The sequence below is a fragment of the Lampetra planeri genome, chromosome 3 (assembly GCF_965212315.1).
Source record: "Lampetra planeri chromosome 3, kcLamPlan1.2.h2, whole genome shotgun sequence".
NCBI classification, from domain to species: domain Eukaryota; kingdom Metazoa; phylum Chordata; class Hyperoartia; order Petromyzontiformes; family Petromyzontidae; genus Lampetra; species Lampetra planeri.
The window spans coordinates 22479794-22499879 of record NC_136109.1 but is presented as its reverse complement, the minus strand read 5'-3'; the positions used below and the strand labels follow the sequence as shown (position 1 = coordinate 22499879).

General features: G+C 43.0%; 1 protein-coding gene across 1 annotated transcript in view; it reads left to right on the top strand.

Moving 5' to 3' along the window:
- LOC144741420 (fibrillin-2-like) overlaps nucleotides 1–16421 on the top strand; it is a 78491-nt gene extending 62070 nt beyond the window's left edge. The window contains exons 57-65 of the mRNA XM_078623959.1: nucleotides 359–565; nucleotides 1565–1690; nucleotides 3130–3252; nucleotides 5186–5302; nucleotides 6755–6883; nucleotides 7694–7813; nucleotides 8953–9184; nucleotides 11446–11641; nucleotides 13853–16421. Of these exons, the coding sequence (XP_078480085.1) occupies nucleotides 359–565; nucleotides 1565–1690; nucleotides 3130–3252; nucleotides 5186–5302; nucleotides 6755–6883; nucleotides 7694–7813; nucleotides 8953–9184; nucleotides 11446–11641; nucleotides 13853–14287 (1685 nt within the window). The 3' untranslated portion in view covers nucleotides 14288–16421. The remainder of the gene's footprint in view (nucleotides 1–358; nucleotides 566–1564; nucleotides 1691–3129; nucleotides 3253–5185; nucleotides 5303–6754; nucleotides 6884–7693; nucleotides 7814–8952; nucleotides 9185–11445; nucleotides 11642–13852) is intronic.
- Nucleotides 16422–20086: the final 3665 nt, after the last annotated feature.

Here is a 20086-nt window from a genome sequence, read left to right as displayed (position 1 = left end):
AATTTAAATAACCGGCTATGTTGAGTTATAAACGAGTCAGGATTTCTGAATTTGTAATTGTTTTATTGTATCTTGCATAGCTGTTGTACATTATGTACTATGAGGAAGGGCTATTGCCAGAAACATCACCTGTATATATTTATTATTTTAAGGCAGAGTTATTGTCCAATGTTTTAACATTTTGGCTCTGTGTGATCGTGCACCACTGCCAAAGCACTGTCACCAAATACATTTTCCATAACGTCATAAATCATTCCACAGATGTTGTTAATTGTGCAGGTTATGCCTCTGCCGACGACAATTAACGCCACCGCTAACCCACACGCGCACGCGCGATGTGCCCGACTGTCGAGCGCAGACAGCCGCAGGGGCTTCTGCTTCACGGAGGTCATCCAGTCGCTGTGCCAGATGGTGTCAAGCAGCCGCAACCTAGTCACCAAGTCCGAGTGCTGCTGCGATGGAGGGCGCGGCTGGGGCCAGCAGTGTGATATCTGCCCGCTGCCTGGCACTGCCCAATACAAGAAGCTGTGCCCGCACGGTCCCGGCTACACCACTGATGGGCGAGGTGAGCAGCTCCAGTCTTTTTTTCTATAGGGGTGCCACGATGGAGAGATGTTATCTCCCTCACCTGGTATGCAGGAGGTCGTGGGTTCCAGGACGCCTGTTTATTTGGAGTTTGCATGTTCATCCCGTGGTCGCGTGGAGTTTTCTCCGGGTCTTCTGGTTTTCCCCTCCACATTTACAAACATGCGTTTTGAGTATGTGGCTGCTATACATTTCCACGTGATAAGCCACTTCGTTGAGCTATCATTTGTGGCCAGGTCGCTTATGAAAAAGAGCTACATAGCTGAGTGGGCCTTAGCTGGTAAAATGAGAAATTGTTTAGTTTTATATCGTTTTTAGTTTATATGTGGTGCAGCCGATTCAGTTGTGACAATGTAACTGGAGCACTAGCTCTATCATCAAACTACAATAATGAACATAGAATAGACATGGACACACACCCGCACTGAGGTGTGGATGATGTACATACAGCTAGCTCTTAATGAATGAGTTTGACAATTGTGCAAATGTGCCCGGTTGACTTGAGCACAGAATAGAAAGATGGTTCACACGCGCAGAATTTACATTTGTCGACACAGATGTCTCCTTTACAGATGTGCACTGACTAGTCCAGGAATGATTCAAGGCCTCACAATGCAATTAACTGTCACTGTTAAGGGTATCATTTAGAATTAAGCTACAATGTATGTCACTATTGCCACGACAGACATGCAGAGGTTTATAGGAATTAAACTCGTATGATAAAACCTTCACACTACCATCCTTGCTAGTCTTTCGTTTTATTGACCTAAATCTAACAGCTAAGTTATATCCTTTAAATATGGATGATATATTTATGCACACCTAATATATATGAATTGAATAGCGAATGTGTGTACAGTATGTATGTTGGTCTTCTTTCGTACCGTACATAGCCAACCGTGCGGGAATGCGTGATACACACACACACGTGACACACGTGAAACGATAGATGCGTGAGAACTCTTCCCGTGTGCTGCAGACATCGACGAGTGCACGGTGATGCCGGGCATGTGTCACCACGGGCAGTGCATCAACAGCGAGGGCTCCTACCATTGCATGTGCAACAACGGCTACACAACCGACATCACCCGCACGGGCTGCGTGGGTACGTACCCATTCACATCACTTCAAACAACCCCCTCCCTCTCTCAATATTGATGTGCCATGTCCTTTTTTCAAAGGCGTCAGCGATCGTGGCCTTGCATTTATCTCCGTCCATGATGTCATTCAAGAACTTTGCATTGACTACTCCCAGTTGCATTCAAATGTTGAAATTGCTTATGTAGTTAATTATGTAATTATTTTTCGCTCTTCTCTACCTTCTAGCGATGTAATTTCCCCAGTCAAAGCATTATAATAAGTCTCTTATTTTCTCATTACATGACCAAGAAATCTGACTTGCCTTCCTCTAATTATGATGAAATATTTGTAAACGTACTGATATCTGTAATACATTCATGTTACTCATCTTGTCTGTCCGTGACATTTTTACCATTCTTCACAAAACACACATTTCTATTGCTCCTTGTTTGCTTTGTAAGGTCTTTGTAATCGTTCATATTTAATCCATATTGGAGAACAGATCATACGGAGCACTGTGTTATTATTATTATTGTCGTAAATAACTTCGTATTTATTTTAATACAAATCCCATTGTCTGAAACATATACTTCAAACATTCACTTGGGCATATACGCCAAGTGCTTATGATAATAATTCAAGTGCTGTGTGAAGTCCTCTCGTTGCTGTGTTGATGGTGGGGGGTTTTGGGCACTGCGGTGGTGAGATGTTAAATCCCTCAAATGGTATGATGGAGGTCGTGGGTCCATTCCCGACCTTCACGCCTGTTGTATATTTGGAGTTTGCTTATTTTCCCTGTGGTCGCATGGATTTTTCTCCGGGTTTTCCCTCCATATTTAGAAACGTGCTTTTAAAGTATTGGCCTGCTATAAATGTCCACATGTATTGGCCTGCTATAAATGTCCACACATACAATTGGAATCTGTAATTTTGTAGCTAGATTCTTGTCTCGTATAATTAGACATAAGAATATGTGGAAAGGAAATGCCTACAATGAACATATAAATAAAATTAGCAAAATGCAATTTTTGGGATATTCATTCAGATTTGTTGATTTCTAAAGTAAAACTATTGTGGAGAAGTAATTCTTAAATTTGTAAAAAAAAATTGCACAAGCCAATACGCAACATGGCATATGTAGAGTTTTTGTGAAAGTAGTGTTATTGTGGGCTAATACACGCATGATGTTCTGCACATATTGGGCAGAAAGCGAGCCGATCAGTTGCAAACTGCCAATACTTTTTGTAGTACTGCATAGGCTTTCGCGGTTGTACTGTATAGCTCTCTGATGTGTTTTCTGGTTGTACCGCAAACAAGCGGAACAACTGAAAACCACATCAGAGCAGTATTTGTTCTCTAACCAAATAATGTTGCCAAAAAGTGCAACTTTACTCGCATTTTTCTTTTTTTACTCAAGATGTGTTCCTCTTCTGCATCACGGCTAACCTGCGGCTTTTACAATAGATCTGGACGAATGTGCCCAATCGCCAAAGCCCTGCAACTTCATCTGCAAGAACACAGAAGGCAGCTACCAGTGTGCCTGTCCACGTGGCTACATCATGCAGGAGGACGGCAGGACATGCAGAGGTCAGATCATCTACCCATACATAAAACACACTAAAATCCCCCATATAGCCTGAACAGACTGTTGGGGCCAGTGCTGTTAGAAAGCACCTATGAAGGCCGGCATGGCACATGAGGGGGTGGGTCGCCAGCACCACACCAAACCACCAAATAACCGTCACTGGTGTTGGCCATGAGTGGGTCACTGAGTTCGTAGTGCAACACGCTAACTGCTACACTACCACTCCCCACATGTACAGGCACATATATATTTACATGTAATGTTACATCACCAACGGTGTCATTGTTTCAAATCCGTCGTGTTAAAAGTGAGCATCCGTTGTAAGAATTCATATCCTTAAGCTGATATGCCATTTGTGTGCCATTGTTTAATTGGTCACTAATGTTTTACAAATGTGAAAAGGCCAATATATATAAAAGCGTTATGCAATTCCAAAAAAATGTATTTCATTGTTTTAACAATGTCTAAATTAGCGATTTATGCATGTGAAAATCAAAAGACAAACAATTCTTCATTTAAAATAAACAGAATGTTTCACCGTCAGAATTTTCACAGAGAATTAGAGTGCATTACACACATTCAACATAATGTTTTTATGGATTGAAAACCTGTTTACACTTATCAGTGAAATATTTCAGGGGAAAAAAGAAAACATTAAAATCCCTGCCAACTGCCCAAACGTACACTGGCTAAGCGATCTGTTCTAAAAGCATCTAATTGGTCTGCGTACTTGTCACACCATTGAAATCAAATGAGTTTACGAAGTATGCAAGCGCCAACGAAAACATAAACAATAATTTGATAAAACCGTCACAGGCATCTAGAGGGTATTTGTTTTTACTTACCCCCCCCCCTCCCGAGTGTTGATGGTCTGCAGAGGAATGTTCTACAAAAAAGGCAAGGAAGAGCAAAACGTTGAATGTCCAATATGGACGATATTTTTGTGATACGTTTTAACTTTTCCTTTTTATTGTCACTTGGGAGAGAAGAAAATAACTGTGGAGAGGTTTTTTTTGCGGCCTATTTACATCATACAAATAGCCACACGTTAGTTTCTAACATTGCAAATAAACGTTCATCATATCGGCTGCTATTACATCAAACAGTAATTGGAGCGCTCCTAATAAAGTGTGATTTTAACATGAATTTTGACATGTTTTGCATAACATTCAATTTTATCCCTGGAAATGGAACTGGCAGTAAATGAAATGTAAACCAACACTTCTCTGAAATGGTATGTGTTGACCTACAACGTGCCATTTTATTTATTTGACTCCGTTTATTGCTGCAAGGTCGTATTATATTTTGCCAGCATACACAAATAAATGATCCGGTGACTGAAATTTTCTGCTAAATGTACAACAGATATTCGAAAACGTGGGGTTTTTTCCCTTTCGAATTGCACAACCTAATGCCGATTAAATTCATCCTGCAGCGGTGCACTGGCATCCCAACTCAAACTGCCCTGACCGGTGGTATACCAGAGACGTGTTTAGTCTGTCACACAGTGACAATGCAAGCAGTTACTGCCAGAATAAAGTACACCCTCGAATTGCATCCCACGAGCAACAACAGTTGTTTATTTGGATATAAACTACTGCTTTCTGTCACGTTCAAAACGAGCTGTGGGAATCCCTTTGGTATAAAGGAAGGGGGGTAAAACTAATAAAAGAGCACGGCTTCATTCCAGTAACGGAAATCTGTCTGCATGCCTCTCCTGGGGTCATGGTGGGAGGTTGGAATTTTTGTTCAACATTTACAAGAGTTACGAAGTAAAAAAAAAGAGGCAGCAATGAAATCATAGTTAATGATGTCGTTTAAAATTACACCCACTCAGCTGTAAACGCACTACTTTGATAGCCACTTCAGGAAACGTGTTCTTGCAATCAACAGTTCGCCCGAGTAATCGGTTCGTTTATTCACCGCTGCTTGCAGACCTCGACGAATGTGCCAGCAAGCAGCACAACTGCCAGTTCCTGTGCGTGAACACCATCGGAGGCTTCACCTGCAAGTGTCCCCCGGGATTCACGCAGCATCACACCGCGTGCATTGGCAAGTCTCGCGCACTTCCCCCGACGCCCCCACCATCCCGGCACACAAAAAACAAAGACAAAGATCCGCCCTCACCCCCCCTCTTGCAGCCTGTAACAGAGTGTTGGGGCAAGTGCTTTTAGCGGGCAGCGGCTATGAAGGCCGGCACGGCACACGAAGGGGGTTTGGTGGCCAGCACCACGCCCGGCCGGCCGCCTTTATCCTCCCAGTGGTGATGTTTACACACCGCATAACGTACTCATTTGAGGCTCAGCACCGGTTCAGATAATCGTCACTGGTGTGGATCGCGAGCGGGAATGGAACCCGGATCGCCGGGTTTGTAGCGCAGCGTGCTAGCCACTACACTGCCGCTCGCAATACGCGTGCAATTATTGGCTGGAGCAGACCCTGGCTTTGGCTTTCACAAATGGCCGTAAACTTGATTACTTCGAAATGCTCAGGTTGAGAGGCAAAGGGGGCATAGGTGGTGAGGTGGGGAGGGGAATGAAATTGTTCTCAACTGCCAGCGCAGGTTTCCTGTCACTTTGACAGGTTAACAAATGGGCACATTTAATGCACAGGAATTCTATATTTGCTGATTGTGAGTGACTGATTGAGTGAGTGGTCAATAGTAATTCAAACCAGGTTTCTAGTGGGCTGGAACCACAAAAAAACGCTATACTTTGTGGTTACCCCCCCCCACCCCCGTCTTCTGTAGAAAAGGCCAAAATTGTGGAATTGTTAAAAGGAAAATAATCCCAGTTGCATGTAAAGGTAATTAGGCAAAGGTGCAGCCCTGAAATGTCTCCCTCATCCTACTGCTAGCAGAAGAGCATCTACTAGAGGAGAGTGAGCCCCTCCAGAGGGTAATTGGCCTACTCTTTCACATTGGCCCGATGTCTTCGAATAAGTAGGAATACCCACACTTAACGCGACCGCGTGAGACCTGACCATAGCTACCTGTGGTGTACTCATTTATGCTGTTGGATGAACAGTACAGGGTGGATTTAAGAAACATGCACCATCGTTTCAGCTGCGACTCTGGGAGATCGAATCTCACCAATTGAAATTCCAGTGTGCTAACCATGACACCGTGACAACTGAAGTTGTGACACAAACTTAACAATAACTCAGAGTGGTATGTTTGTTTGCTGTATGTGTGTGTATTTTGAACTTCTTTCGCACCGTACGCAGCCAACCGTGTTAATCTGAGGTATGGGGGCAGGACAACAAACTAAACACAAAACGCAGTTCTAAGGAAATGAGTTTTAAATCTAGATTTAAAAGTACATTGCTCCAGCAGCTGCCTAATATCGGAAGGAAGAGCGCTCCAGACGACCGCAGAAGCGCGTCTGAAAGCGCCCAACGCAGTAATCGTCTTTATTCGATAGCCGGCCAAAAAGCCGCGGCGACGATGACCGGAGTTTGCGTGTGATGATGGCTTATGTTCCTTGTTGTTGTGAATGGCCACAGACAACAACGAGTGCGTGTCCCAGCCCGGAACATGTGGCTCCAAGGGTGTGTGCCAGAACTCTCCGGGCAGCTTCTCGTGCGAGTGCCAGAAGGGCTTCAGCCTCGACAACAGTGGCAGCAACTGTGAAGGTAACAAATTCTGCAGCACCAAGTTGTTCCTCTGTTGGGAAGTCGGTTGCACGTGTGTAACGCGCGAGCACAGTAAGCATAGAAGCTTTCGTATGGACGTGCACTACCACACAGCGGTATTTATTGAATTGCTGTCCCTCACATTTCATTCTGAAGCGTCGTTTTGTTGTACTGTACACGTCGATGGCACGGGCCAGAGGGAGCGCATTTTCTACTTATTGCAGAGGTTCGTGGTTCGCATCCCGTAGGCCGCCTTGGCTAGTACTACAGACATATTAACCGTAAAATATATCCCCTGTTTGCTTCACAGTGGACGTTAAAAGATCGTGTGATGTAATTCGAAAAGTCGTTCAATATTTGCCAAATAAAGATACCTGCAAATTACTCGATTGGCCCTCCTCTACTGTGAAACTACTGCAGACTATGTCTGTGCCTTTGCTTTAAGAATGGCACAAACACCAATTGTGGGTGCCACGGTGGCAAGATGTTAACTACCTCGCCTGGTATACAGGAAGTCGTGGGCTCGATCCTAACCCTGACACCTGTATATTTGGAGTTTCCATGTTTCTTTCCCCGTGGACGCGTGGATTTCTCTCCGGGACCTCCGGTTTTTTCCTCCATATTTAGAAACATGCATTCAGAGTATTTGGCTGATATTAATTTCCACATGATAAGCCACTTCGTTGAGCTATCATTTGTGGCCAGGTCGCGTCTTAAAAAAGAGCTCTACAGCTCAGTGGGACTAAACTGGTGAAATAAAATAAGTAGTTTAGTTTAATGGTGGACATTTTTTTGTATTATTCTTTCCAGACATGGACGAGTGCTCTGGAAACCACCGCTGCCAGCACGGCTGTCAGAACATGCTGGGCGGCTACCGGTGCGGCTGCCCCTCGGGATACCTGCAGCATTTCCAATGGAACCAGTGTGTCGGTGGGTGCACAGTCGTCTGCTACGTAACAGCCGCCAAACAACTGATGGCAACAGAGTTAAACATAAGATCGCAAAGGGAGATATGCAGCCCCTGCGATTGCTTGCTCACGCCTATGTTGGCGGAAGGGGCTTCTGCTTGAGACAGCTCTAAAGAGGCCATAGAGAGGTTGTTTGGCCTACTCTTCCCTGCCGGTCAAGACGTATCGGGAAGAGGTGGGAGCACTCACACGTGACCCCACTGCATGCAACCTGCCGACCAACTACGGTGCACTCGTTTCCTGAATTTACTTCCAGCGTGGTGGAGCGGCGACAGCATGCGAGGCTCGCAATTGGAAGGTTGCGAGTTTAAAGTCTGGACAGGGTTTTGACTCGATCCCTTCATCCGTTTGAGGTCGATAACATGACATGAGGTCAGGCTTTCTTGAAGGCAGTTGATGATGATGGCTGCACTATGGAAAGACCCTCACCCTCTGCTACCAATGTTTTGCCATTGCCAGGAAGTGAACTCAGGACATTGGGTTCATAGTGAATTTTGCTAACAACTGCACCACGAACCAAAGTTGTAAAACGTGTTTTTTAAGGGATTGTATTGTGGTGGCTATCCAGCACTGTGGCTCGGACAAATGTTGCGAAACTTTTTTCCCGTGTGCATCAATAGGGTGCCATTCCCTGGCTCGCCAGGAGAATGCAAAAATGTCGACTCCACATGTGGCTTTTTATGGGGTGCTCCGATTTCTTCCCACGTTTAAAGACTCATTAAATGACCGATAACACCTGAATATATAGAGCACTGCAGAGCTTGGCCAATTGTTGGCGTCCGCTCACTGCGTGGCTGACTTCCTTCTTGTCTGTGGTTCTTCGCACTTCTGAGTCATTCTCCTTCTTTGAGAGTGAGTCAAACCCGTGCCCATTACAAGTTGAAATTATTATTACCATTATGATTAGTTACCTAAGGCAAACCATGATGTGCTGCGTTGAGAATTTTTAGAATTCAGTTTAAGTGCCAGAGGCTTTGAGGTTCACGACGAAAGGCGCAACATAAATTGAATTATTAGAATTATTAATCTTAGAAACGTACCATTGCTGGCCTTAGCGGCTTTGTCCCCTTGTTTAATTTGCCCCTTTGCGTTTTCCCGCAGACGAGAACGAGTGCACGAACCCCCAGGTGTGTGGTTCGGCGTCGTGCTACAACACGCTTGGCAGCTTCAAGTGCGCCTGTCCAAATGGATACAACTTCGATCAGTTCTCCGGCGGGTGCAATGACGTCAACGAGTGCTCACACTCCAAGGCGCCCTGCAACTTTGGCTGTTCCAACACGGAGGGTGGATACCTGTGCGGCTGTCCTCCTGGCTACTTCCGCGCCGGCCAGGGGTAAGTGGTCAAGCCTTTGCATCACGGTGGCTTTGAGATGTTAACTACCTCGCCTGGTATACAGGAGGTCGTGGGTTCGATCCCGACCGTGATTACTGCTGTATATTTGGAGTCTGCGTCTCTCTCTCATCATCATCATCACGGTGGCTGGGAGATGTTAACTAGCTCGCCGAGTATACAGGAGGTCGTGGGTTCAATCCCGACTTCCTGTGGTCACCTGAATTTTTTTGGGGTACTCCGGTTTTTTCCTCCACATTTAGAGTCAACATGCGTTTCGAGTATTTGGCTGCTATAAATTTCCACGTGATAAGCCGCTTCCGTTGGGCTATCATTTGTGAGCAGGTCGCTTCTGAAAAAGAACTACAAAGCTCAGTGGGAACTTACCTGGAAAAATAAATAAATAAAAGTTTACAATTCTTAGCGCAGTAGAGTGGGGGTGGAATTCCGCAGAGGGAAATACATTACGTATTTGAATACACAACGAGTGCTTTGAGTTGCACCAACAAACCGCTTAGGGTCTACGACTACGAGCAGTCATTCAGTGCAGAGTTTGGACATTACGAGTGTTTTTGTACACGGTCCACCCACGCTCGAATGCGCTCGTTTCAGTTTAATATGCGCTCATGGAAAGATGGTTGGCCTGGAGCTCTTTGGTTTTCAAGCAGTCCCAAGATTCTTGGAGATCATTATTGAAAATAATTAAGTGTACTGCAGATGTCCCAGCACATGTGTTTATAGCAAAGATGTCTAACCTGGCAATTAAACAAAAGCTGTGTTAAATAAACGGTAAACTATGGGACTGCATTGGCAGGGCTCTACAAGCACAAACTGAAGAAGAAATCCCCAACACGCTGCCTTATTACAGAAAGTAATTATAACAGAGTGATGTTCTGGGCAGTGGTCCCTCTTTAGTGTGAGGTTGTTTTCTAAACCACCATTCAATAACACGTAAAAAATAAGGGACTGCGTTAGCAGTGGTGCACAATCGCTTACCACGTTCATCGTTAACCCTGCCTTATAAGAGAAAAGGCTGCTTTTATTAAGTAGTTCATCTCACAGATCGCGTGCGTAAAGAATGTTTGGCGATATGGTTTTCATCTTCACTCTATCATGCCAAGTTACCACAAACCTTCACAAGTCATTTCTTTTTGCTCTGTCTGCCCGAGGCAGTGCCGCATGTGGAAGGGACTGTATATTTTTTAAGTGAATGAACTTTTTTCAGCTTCTTACGAGATGATCAATGCCAAGTGTAAAGGGCACCGTTGTTCTCCAGCGCCGCGTGATTTCTGCTAGGTATCGCATCCTAATGCCACTGTCACAAAACGCATTCATCACCGATACTGTGGCCTATCAAGGAGAGTTAAGCGATAGGTGATGCCTTTGGGCAATATACCCCTTCTTCGAAGCACATATCACGCATTGGACCATTCCTACGTGAATATGAATTCGTCTGTGGAACGATTCCCACGTTGAAATCTCCAATCACACTGACTTTTATATGCAAAATAATCGTCTTATAGAACACCATTAGTTTGAATGGAGATTAAATAAACAAAAGAAATAAATAAATAGAATGTATGCTTTCACCACTTTATCTGTGCAGTAGAGAGTTTCACTACTTCACTACCAAGCTGTTATATACCATAAGCGCATCTATTAAGAAATATTAAAACACAATTGTTTTGATAGTTTACTGAATTCCGCCAGGAAACAACTGCGCACCTTAAAAAAAAAATAACCTGGCAATTAGCTATTACTTTAGCACATAGGTATGATGGTGAGACTGACATTTCTGGCAAATCTCCTGATGAAACTGGTTGTAATCACCAGTGAAACTTCCTACTCAATTGGTAACGTTGTAGGTTTACTCGCCATCACACCGATGTGCTGAAGTAATAGCTAATTGCCACGTTTTTTCACATGACAACCCTTACTAAAAAATACAGTACTCAGATTGTAAATGTTGTCGCTTTGCTGTCCAACACACCGGTGTGCTGTACTAGTAACAAATTGGCATGTTCTCTTTAAGTGACAAACTTTACTAATCGGCTGTGTCAGATGGTGGTGGGTTTAATAACATTTACGCAATCCAACCCACGTATTTTTAAAAATTATAAATGCAAGATTTGATTTGTAAATTCACCCCCCCCCCCATGCTGGTAACATAGCCCGAGGACACGACGGGTGAAGAGCGGTGGATGCGCAAATGATGGGCCGGGGGGTGGCGGGGATTAATCACCCTGCGCTTGACTTCCCTGCAGGCACTGTGTGTCTGGAGGCAGCGCTGGGGGTAAGAGCGCGTACGGACCGGGGTCCGCGCCGGGGACTGGGCCCGCAGAGCTGCAGGAGGATGAGAACGTGCTGTCGTCGGAGACGTGCTACGAGTGCAAGATCAACGGCTACCCCAAGCCCAACCGCCAGCGCAGAAATGCCGGGCCGAACGCGCAACCTGCAGAGGTATGGACAGTGCGCCCGCGGGCCTGACGCCTTCCGTGAGTCTTATACCCACCCAGCACGGAGGCTCACAATCAGGAGGTTGTGAGGGTTCCTATCCTGGTCAGGGGGTTGATTCAGTCCTTCATCCCTCCGGGGGTCAATAATATGAGTAAGAACTTTTTGTGGGGAAGTCAACAGTGGTTGTCCTATGGAGACACTTAACCCCACCACAGGAATGTGTAATTTCCACCACTGGCTCAGGGATTTTAACGGGACATGAGCACCGCCTCAATGCTCGTTTGAGCATTGAATTCGTTCTGACCCATTTTGAGCACTTGAAATAACAACCTGGTGCCTAGGCGAATTTAATGCATGGGAACTTGGGGTCTCACGCTGCATCAACTCATTCATTGAAATGAGTCTTTCACTCATGATACATGCATACAATTATAAGCGTAAGAATGGATTACTTTATATTCAGATGCTTTGCATTTAATGGGTTCAAGCGATTCCTGCTCCAACTAGGCTACTTTCACGACATTCACCACAATGTAAAATAAATAAAATCTTGAATCGAATTACAATCAAGAATCCTGACAATTCATCGAATCACAATGGGGGTGGCGAGGAAAGTAATTGAAGACCAAATGGGAATGTTATGAGTTGGAGAAGATGCAACCACCGTGCAGACTGGCCAGAGTGTCTCCAAACTCACTGGCATTGTCACGAGCAGATGATGTTTGTTGATGTCTGGACATGGAGGACTCTTCACCTAGTAATTATTTATATAGCTTTCAGTGTTTTCTGTTCTTTCCAGTGAGCCACTCTATTTGCTTGCAAGCACAGATCTTGGGTTTGGGTTCCAATTGACAGCCACATGGCAATGTTGACGACACATGTTATTTGCTGAAGAGTAAAACTCCAAACCATTTGTAACATATTTCACGAAGATGGGACATTGTGTGATTATGTCCTGGAGAAATATGTAAACTAATGGAAATTGCTTTAAATGACCAGTTCAGAAATAATACTGTTCTATTGTTTCATTAGAGCATTCATAAGAAGATGGAATATATTGTAATGGCAAGTTGAAAAATACAAGGTTTTTTTTTCTTTACAATCATTGGTAGGAAAGAAAGACCTTGGAATTTTAGCTGACATTGATTATGAAAAAGGTCAACAGACCAGTCAGCCTCCTTCAGAAAGGCCAGTGAGTTAAAACATCACAATATTCTTTTGAGAAACGAACCTATTGTTAATTATAATAATGGGGCTTTCGGCAGGACATGTCGCCAGAAGCGATGATGTCCGATGCTTAAAACGAGGTGCTTGGTGGATTGTTGCATCGCCAGTCCACGAGAGATGGAGACAGCCAGCAGTGTATTGACCATGGCGGTAGATTAATATTATGAATTTCCGAAGTGAACCGAGACATAAACTCTGTGCCAGATTCAGATGCACACACGGGCTTATTTGAATTAACTGACCAATAAAACCCTCAACAATGGAAGGATGCTCTGAACTCACAGTTCACCGCCTTGCCAGTAATCATTTCCATTAAGGATCGCAATGGCCTTCCCAAATGTGATTGTGCCACAGTTTTGATTCTAAAAACATTTTCGCGAAGCAATGGAAAAGTTGGAAATACTTGCTGAGCACAAAAGCACACACAGCTTTAAACATCTGAGGCTGCTTTTGTTGGCACTTCGAAGGAAGCCTGAATAAATAAATGCAGGGCAGGGCAGCGTGGCTCGAGGAAGATTTGTTGACGTTAAGAGCCCAGGGCTCTTTAAAATTGTTGCCTTGGGTGCAGCCATTTCCTTGACATAAAAGAGACTCAAGAACATTTTGCATGTTTGTGCTAGGCAACTATTCCTAGTGTGTTGCATATCACACCATTGTTTTTCCCATGCCTAGTCCAATAAACAGACATACAACGGATCGACCCGATTGATTCATGTAATTATTTTTTATAGAGTCGTTATATGCATTGCCTTGCTTCATCGTGGCTTAATTTCCAATTGTGGTTGAATGTTTTATCTCAGCGAGACTAAAAAAAACGATTCACACGGGTCCAAAATCGTACAGGATCTGAACGATATAACTTTGGACATGCATTCATCTACCCGAGCTCTAAAAATTACATCGTTTTCATACCGCAGGGGAGTGGGAAAAAAATGAGAGGTTAACCGAGCACACTCGTGTTCCTTTCTTCCCACCCACGTGCCACAGTTGCGCGAGAACGCCACAGACATCAACATGGCCAGCCTGGACGTGGAGCGCCCCGTGATCGTGCACGTCAACATCAGCTCGCTGGAGGACGGAGACTCCATCCTCGACCTCTTGCCGGCGCTCGCCCCGCTTAACAACCACGTTAAGTACTCAATCGTGGCTGGCAACGAGGCGGGCATCTTCCGCATCGGTCAGATCCTAGCCGACGACGAGAGCGAGTCGGAGAGCCGGAGCGACCTCGGCAGCTCGCTGCTCCTGGCCAAGCGCAAGGCGGTGGCCGTGCAGCGTCCGTCCACTCACACCCTCGAGGTCACCGGCGTGCCCACCTTCCGCCGCAAGGAGCTCCGGCGGCTGGAGGCCGCTCACGAGAAGGACTACCTCGCCGGGGAGCTCGGTCAGGCTCTGCGATTGAAGCTGCGCATCCAGCTGCATTGATCGCACCCGCCGCTCGTGCCTGTGTGCACGCCACGCGCGCGCACTCACACACACACACGCGCGCGCATGAGTGTGTGTGTGAGTGTGCGCGCACCACTGAGTTAGACAGCAGTAAGGGTTGAGGTAATTGCTGAGAGATTGTGTGAGGAATACGAGATTGGGAAAAAACGGAGTGTTGTTATATGGGTGGGGTAGGTGGGGGAATAAAGGTGTTGGGGGTTGATTGAAATAAAACTACCAATAATGATAATAATAATAAGAATGCATTTAGAAAGCTGCCTAGTGATACCGCAAACACAAAGTACAATATTAACCATGTACATTGTCTACTCCAAAGAGCAGTGATGTTGTTACAATATATAACTACGGTTGTGAAGCTGTGCGCCACACACTAAATAATAACAAATTGGCTTGAAATAAACTGGGTACTGTATTAAAAGTATTATATAAAATAATTGAGATATCATTGTACATGCCTTTTCTATTTTATTTTTGAACAATATTTTTGCCCCCTTTGTTTCAACTTTAGCTCTGTATTTCTAAATTCTGTGCTATTCAGATTCAAACTTTTGAATGCAAGATGCCCAATGAGACTGTCAATTTTCTGTTAGCTTTGCATCAATACTGGAGTAATAGTCTAATGACATTTTCTATAAGTTGATCTCTTTGCATCATGATAGGCAAGACAAAAACTATGAAATTTTATCATACATGAAGTGAAATTGTAACAGTCAGGCTTTCTGCAATAAGAATTCAACTTAACGTTTTTAAAAGTGAATTGTGACAAAATGGTAATAAATGTCTGCCTGTTGGTCAAAATATGTCAATGTGCATTTTCCTGGGTTAAGGCCAGTAATTCCAAAAAGCACAACTTAATTAAGCAATGATGTATTGGCGTTTGCAACTCAAGTACTGCCAAATAAAAAATATATATAAACATTTCCAGAAAAGTTAATCAATTCAGCGTGAAAGTCTGCACAGCCATTTGTGGTCCCAAAAAGAAATGGTGCATTTGACGCCAGATTACAAGAGGAACTCAAAAACGTGAAACAGGAGTTGTTTGGCTTACTAGCTATTACACAAACAGTTAATATGAATGCAATTGTTGTAAGATTCGCTGACTAACAACACGCTATTTAAAAAAAATGGTGCTAGTAATATGGTTATGAAGAATACTGCACTGCTAAGCCGTATTTCAAACGTACAAATGAATATGAAAGAATTACTGTACGTTTTGATTCTATAATTTTTTTCTAAAAATACATTACATTATATACATTAAAAAAACTACATGTAAAATACTTTAATGTGATCTATGTTAATTCCTTTCCATTTTTGAACTTGAAGCTCTTTGTTAATCACAAGCTAGCGTATTTTAGTATCTGTGGGGTTTTTACAATTTTTTGTTAATTACTTCAGGGTTTTTGTGTGTTGTTTGCAAGTAAGAAATCATCATCTTGTATAATATCGGCACCGATTCAAACGACAGTGGGTAGCTGTAGAAACATGATGCTTTTATTTTTTTGGATGTTTAAAGTCTGCAGTAGGTGATGATTTTCCACCTATCGTCTGTCAAAAATGACAAAACCATGTATAAAAAACAACCTTATGCTGGGTAAAAGCTAATCTGTGACCTGTACTGAGGAATGAAGTAATAGACCACTGCAAAGACTGTTGATATAATGTTTTGTAATTGTCCGTAAACTGTTAATATTACACGGCAATAAACCTTGAATGAACAAAAAAAACCATCGCAATCGGCCTCAATTTAATAAAATATTTTGTAAAAGCACGGAGCTCAACACCAATATGAAAAGAATGACTCGATTGTAATGTTTGGATGCAAGCTCACAGTGTCCAAGTGTCAAGCCTTGAATTTTAGGTGAAAAGGGGAAAATGTGCTTAAAGCATTTATTTTCTTGAGGCCATGTGATATTCATAAAAAAAATTGTAAAGGATAATATAAATCATGAAACCTACATTTAACATGAAAATCTCGTGCCGCTCACAAAACTTGTTGGTTAACCAAAAACATCCCAAAGAGTTCCCTAAATATGTTGTTGTTCGTTTGAGAATTGTTTAAATTCCTGTATCGTTGTTCACAGCCTGACTTAATAAAAAAACAAAGCAAATATATTTTTTTATTTTCATATAGTCCCACAGAATGTAACTTGACCTTTTGAATAAAAGGAGGGGAAAAAGAACAACAACCTCAGAGTCTGACTAGAACATTAGGAGCTGGTTCTCAATAAACAACCATAACACACACACATGCATTTCGCTTCATAAGCAAGGAATGTTCACCCCCACATTCAGTGGCTTGGGTACACATTCAATGTAAACCAGATGTTAGTAGCCAGTTGTCATTTAGAATGCTGTGCCCTGCAGACCGCCTCTTGGAGCCATCCATCTTATTCCCTACACACAAACACACACATAAAAAAAACAGTGTGGACTGAAATTCTTTGCCATGTCCACTGCCAGGCCACACAGCGGTCTTGAATTTGATTGTTGAAACCGTGCGAGTAATGTTTCTTTTTTACGGCCTGGTATGATATGTTAATTCCAATTAATAAAAAATATACACGTACAGTGACAACAGTAGCATAAAGAATAACAAGAGTATGTGAATGGTAATGTGAATGATGAAATAATAGCCAGGCTAAGGCGTTCTTTGAATTGCAAATTCAAGTCACACGATGCTTATGGGTCGCAGTAAGGGAGAATAAAAAAACAGATAGACTTTTGATAAGAACAGAAAGCACAACTGCACAATTTACGCATAATGCGAACACGAATCCAAAAGCAATTATGAGGAAAGGCATTACACCATCATATACCGTTATCTTTTTGTCAAGAATAACTTTCACGGTACATGCAAAAACATCACTCTCCGATCTGCCTTTGGGCTGGGCCGCCTGTTGTTCTCACGGTGTGTGACATTTCGCCCCACGTGTTGCTGGGATTTAAACGTCAGACATTGCGACGAAAGAACCACAAGCGGTGCAAAGCGAACGCCGAATCGGAGAGACGTACGGCGCCACTGCGAAAGCCTCCTCGGTCGTTCGAGTGACGCAATGTCCGACGTTTCGCTCCACGTGCCGCTGGGAGCTTCGTCAGGAAGTGAATTGAAGCATCGTACTGTACAACCCGAGAGGCGACACCAGCGCATGGCACCGCACGCACGCGTGTTAAATAGCAAGTCAAACAATTCAATAAAAGAAATGGGCTGAAATGAGCATGCAGCACAAAGAACAGATTTTTCACAGACACCGTCGATCAGTGACATAGAGCGCAATATCACATGGTATTTGTATACAGTTGTATAACCAAGCAATAGAGAGTCCCACCAATAAGTTGGCAGCATAGCATCACTTCAAACTGGGGCAATAACAACACAGGAAGTCATGAGGGCTTGGAATAAGCTTAGCGGATGTCACTTGAGCAAGCAGATCTGGAAAGAGATACCGAATAACGACAATAATGTGAACCAAGATAATCTAGTGGTTAGACAATGAGCCAATATGCACGATGCCAACGATTGCAGTTTTCCAGTCACTGAACAACGAACAGAATATTATCAGGGTAATCTTAATGCGGTATTTTTTTTAAGTTGACAATGATGGTTTCTTTGGAGCTCGGAAAGCTCTTTGCCCAGTTGCTAAATCTTCCCACCCAGCAGTATAAGTGAGTGGGTGCCCCACGGATAATGGATCGGCAGGTAGCGGATGGTGGGAACTCCCAACTCTTCCAATGCATCTGGCGAGAGTGGAAGAGTGGACCAAATAACCCTCCAGATGTGGGATATCGAGGTGATATGTGTAGCTTCTTCTCGTGGAGGCCCTTCCACCATCAGTGGGCGTGAGTAAGGCATTGCAAGGCGGCGCCGTTACCTCATTTGAACACTTAACAAAGTGTATTTTTTCAGCCAAGTTCTACCCACTGCTGGATAAAGGCCTCCCTACACCGTCACCATCCCACATTGTCCCATGATGCCACGCTCCACTTGAATCCTCCACGTGACTTTATCTCATCACTCCATCTCCATGGCAATAGTTTTCTTGGGCACATTGTCTGCTTCTGATTACGATTTCTGTTGAATGCCACGGATACGTGGAGGACTCCGTACAAGAAAGTAAATGTAATACAAATCAGAAGAGGTGTCAGACAAGGAGGTACATTCGCAACAACACTATTTACAGGAAACTTTGAAACCTCAATAAACATATGCGCAAAACCAAATCCAAGTACAACAACTTTTCTGAACATAAGGAAATCAATATTTGATAGACACAATACAGTAAAATATTTTATACCTGAGCATCAGGATAAAAAAAAAATTGAAATAAAGAGGCAAACCACAGCATAATGTAGTGCTTTTGGAAAAGTGAAATTGACAATAAAAAACACAACAAGCCTTTCAAGATTATAGACACACAGAAGTATTATGCCTTCAAAATACATTGTATGGTTGCATACTTAAAATGTAAAGCTCAAAGACAGGTCCCCAGGGTCATTGAATATTCATCTAATTCTCCGACTTATAACAAATATTCGGTGCTAATGATGGCACTCTAATTAACTTACAGGTAAATGTGTGTGATGTTCGATTCCATACGATGCAGCGCTAATATTTTCGCATATCATATGCAGCTCGTGTTACACTTTAAAGTATAACTAAAGTAACACAATAAATCCCCAAAAGCCAAAGGGGTAACGCTTCATATGCCAATTAAAAAACTATTAAGAAAGTCTTTAACTCCTATTATCCAATCTAACCTTTAAGCCTCTATTTAAGTGCTATGAAGAAGAGCCATTGGCCAAAATGTCACCAATATATATTTATTTCATAATAGAGTTTTTTTTGGGTTAGATCGTGTAAATATATTTCTTTCTCTTATGGGCACTGTGTCATTGATGAAGGTTGAGTTTTTTTTAATGAAGTTTAGAGCATGATACTTGTGTTTACTTTACTGACACCTTCCGAAACTGGCATACAATTAACTGGGTTTCAGGTTCGTGATAAATCAATAGAATTATTAATCATTTATCATAATTATGCACCATCAATTCACTGCTGGATGAAGGCATCCCCCAAGCCGTCGCTGCCACTACCACCACCTTGTGGAGGCATTCATCATCATAATGTATAAGAACGCCGAATTTTTTTTGTTATAATTCCGTAGCTACTTAAGCAGAATTGGTCTGTTTCTAATTATCTGGGCTTTAGCTTACAAATGAGCACCTCATTATAAACTATCCATCGTGTATAAATGAATATGACAAATAATGTAAAAAAAATATTTTACACATACTCTAACAAAAACAAACTTTATGCCATTATAAAATCACCACCTTCGGATTATAAATGTCAGCTGAGTGAAATCAGAATACGTGTGTGTATGGTCTATTTTCATTACTACATTAACCTTTAACATGTGGAAACACAAGATACAGTCGGTGGACTTGCATGATTAACACTCAAGACAAACACATGTTCAAACCCTGCAGCCAAATCAACAGGCACCCAAAACATGGATAAGCTAGGATAGTGGCACATTCGATATAACTGCAAACTCAACAAGGAGCAAAATGTCCTAAAATGTCCATCGCCTCTTTGAGCAATGGCTGTCTCGTACACGTGATGAGTATTTGTTACTCTCAAGAGGTCAAATTCACCTTTACATACATTCTATGGTGTTTGAGACTTCACAACAACGCGGGTACTAACATGTAACATGAATCAATGGCAATGAGATCGTATATTAATATTTTACGGCGTTGCAGGAAACGATCCCT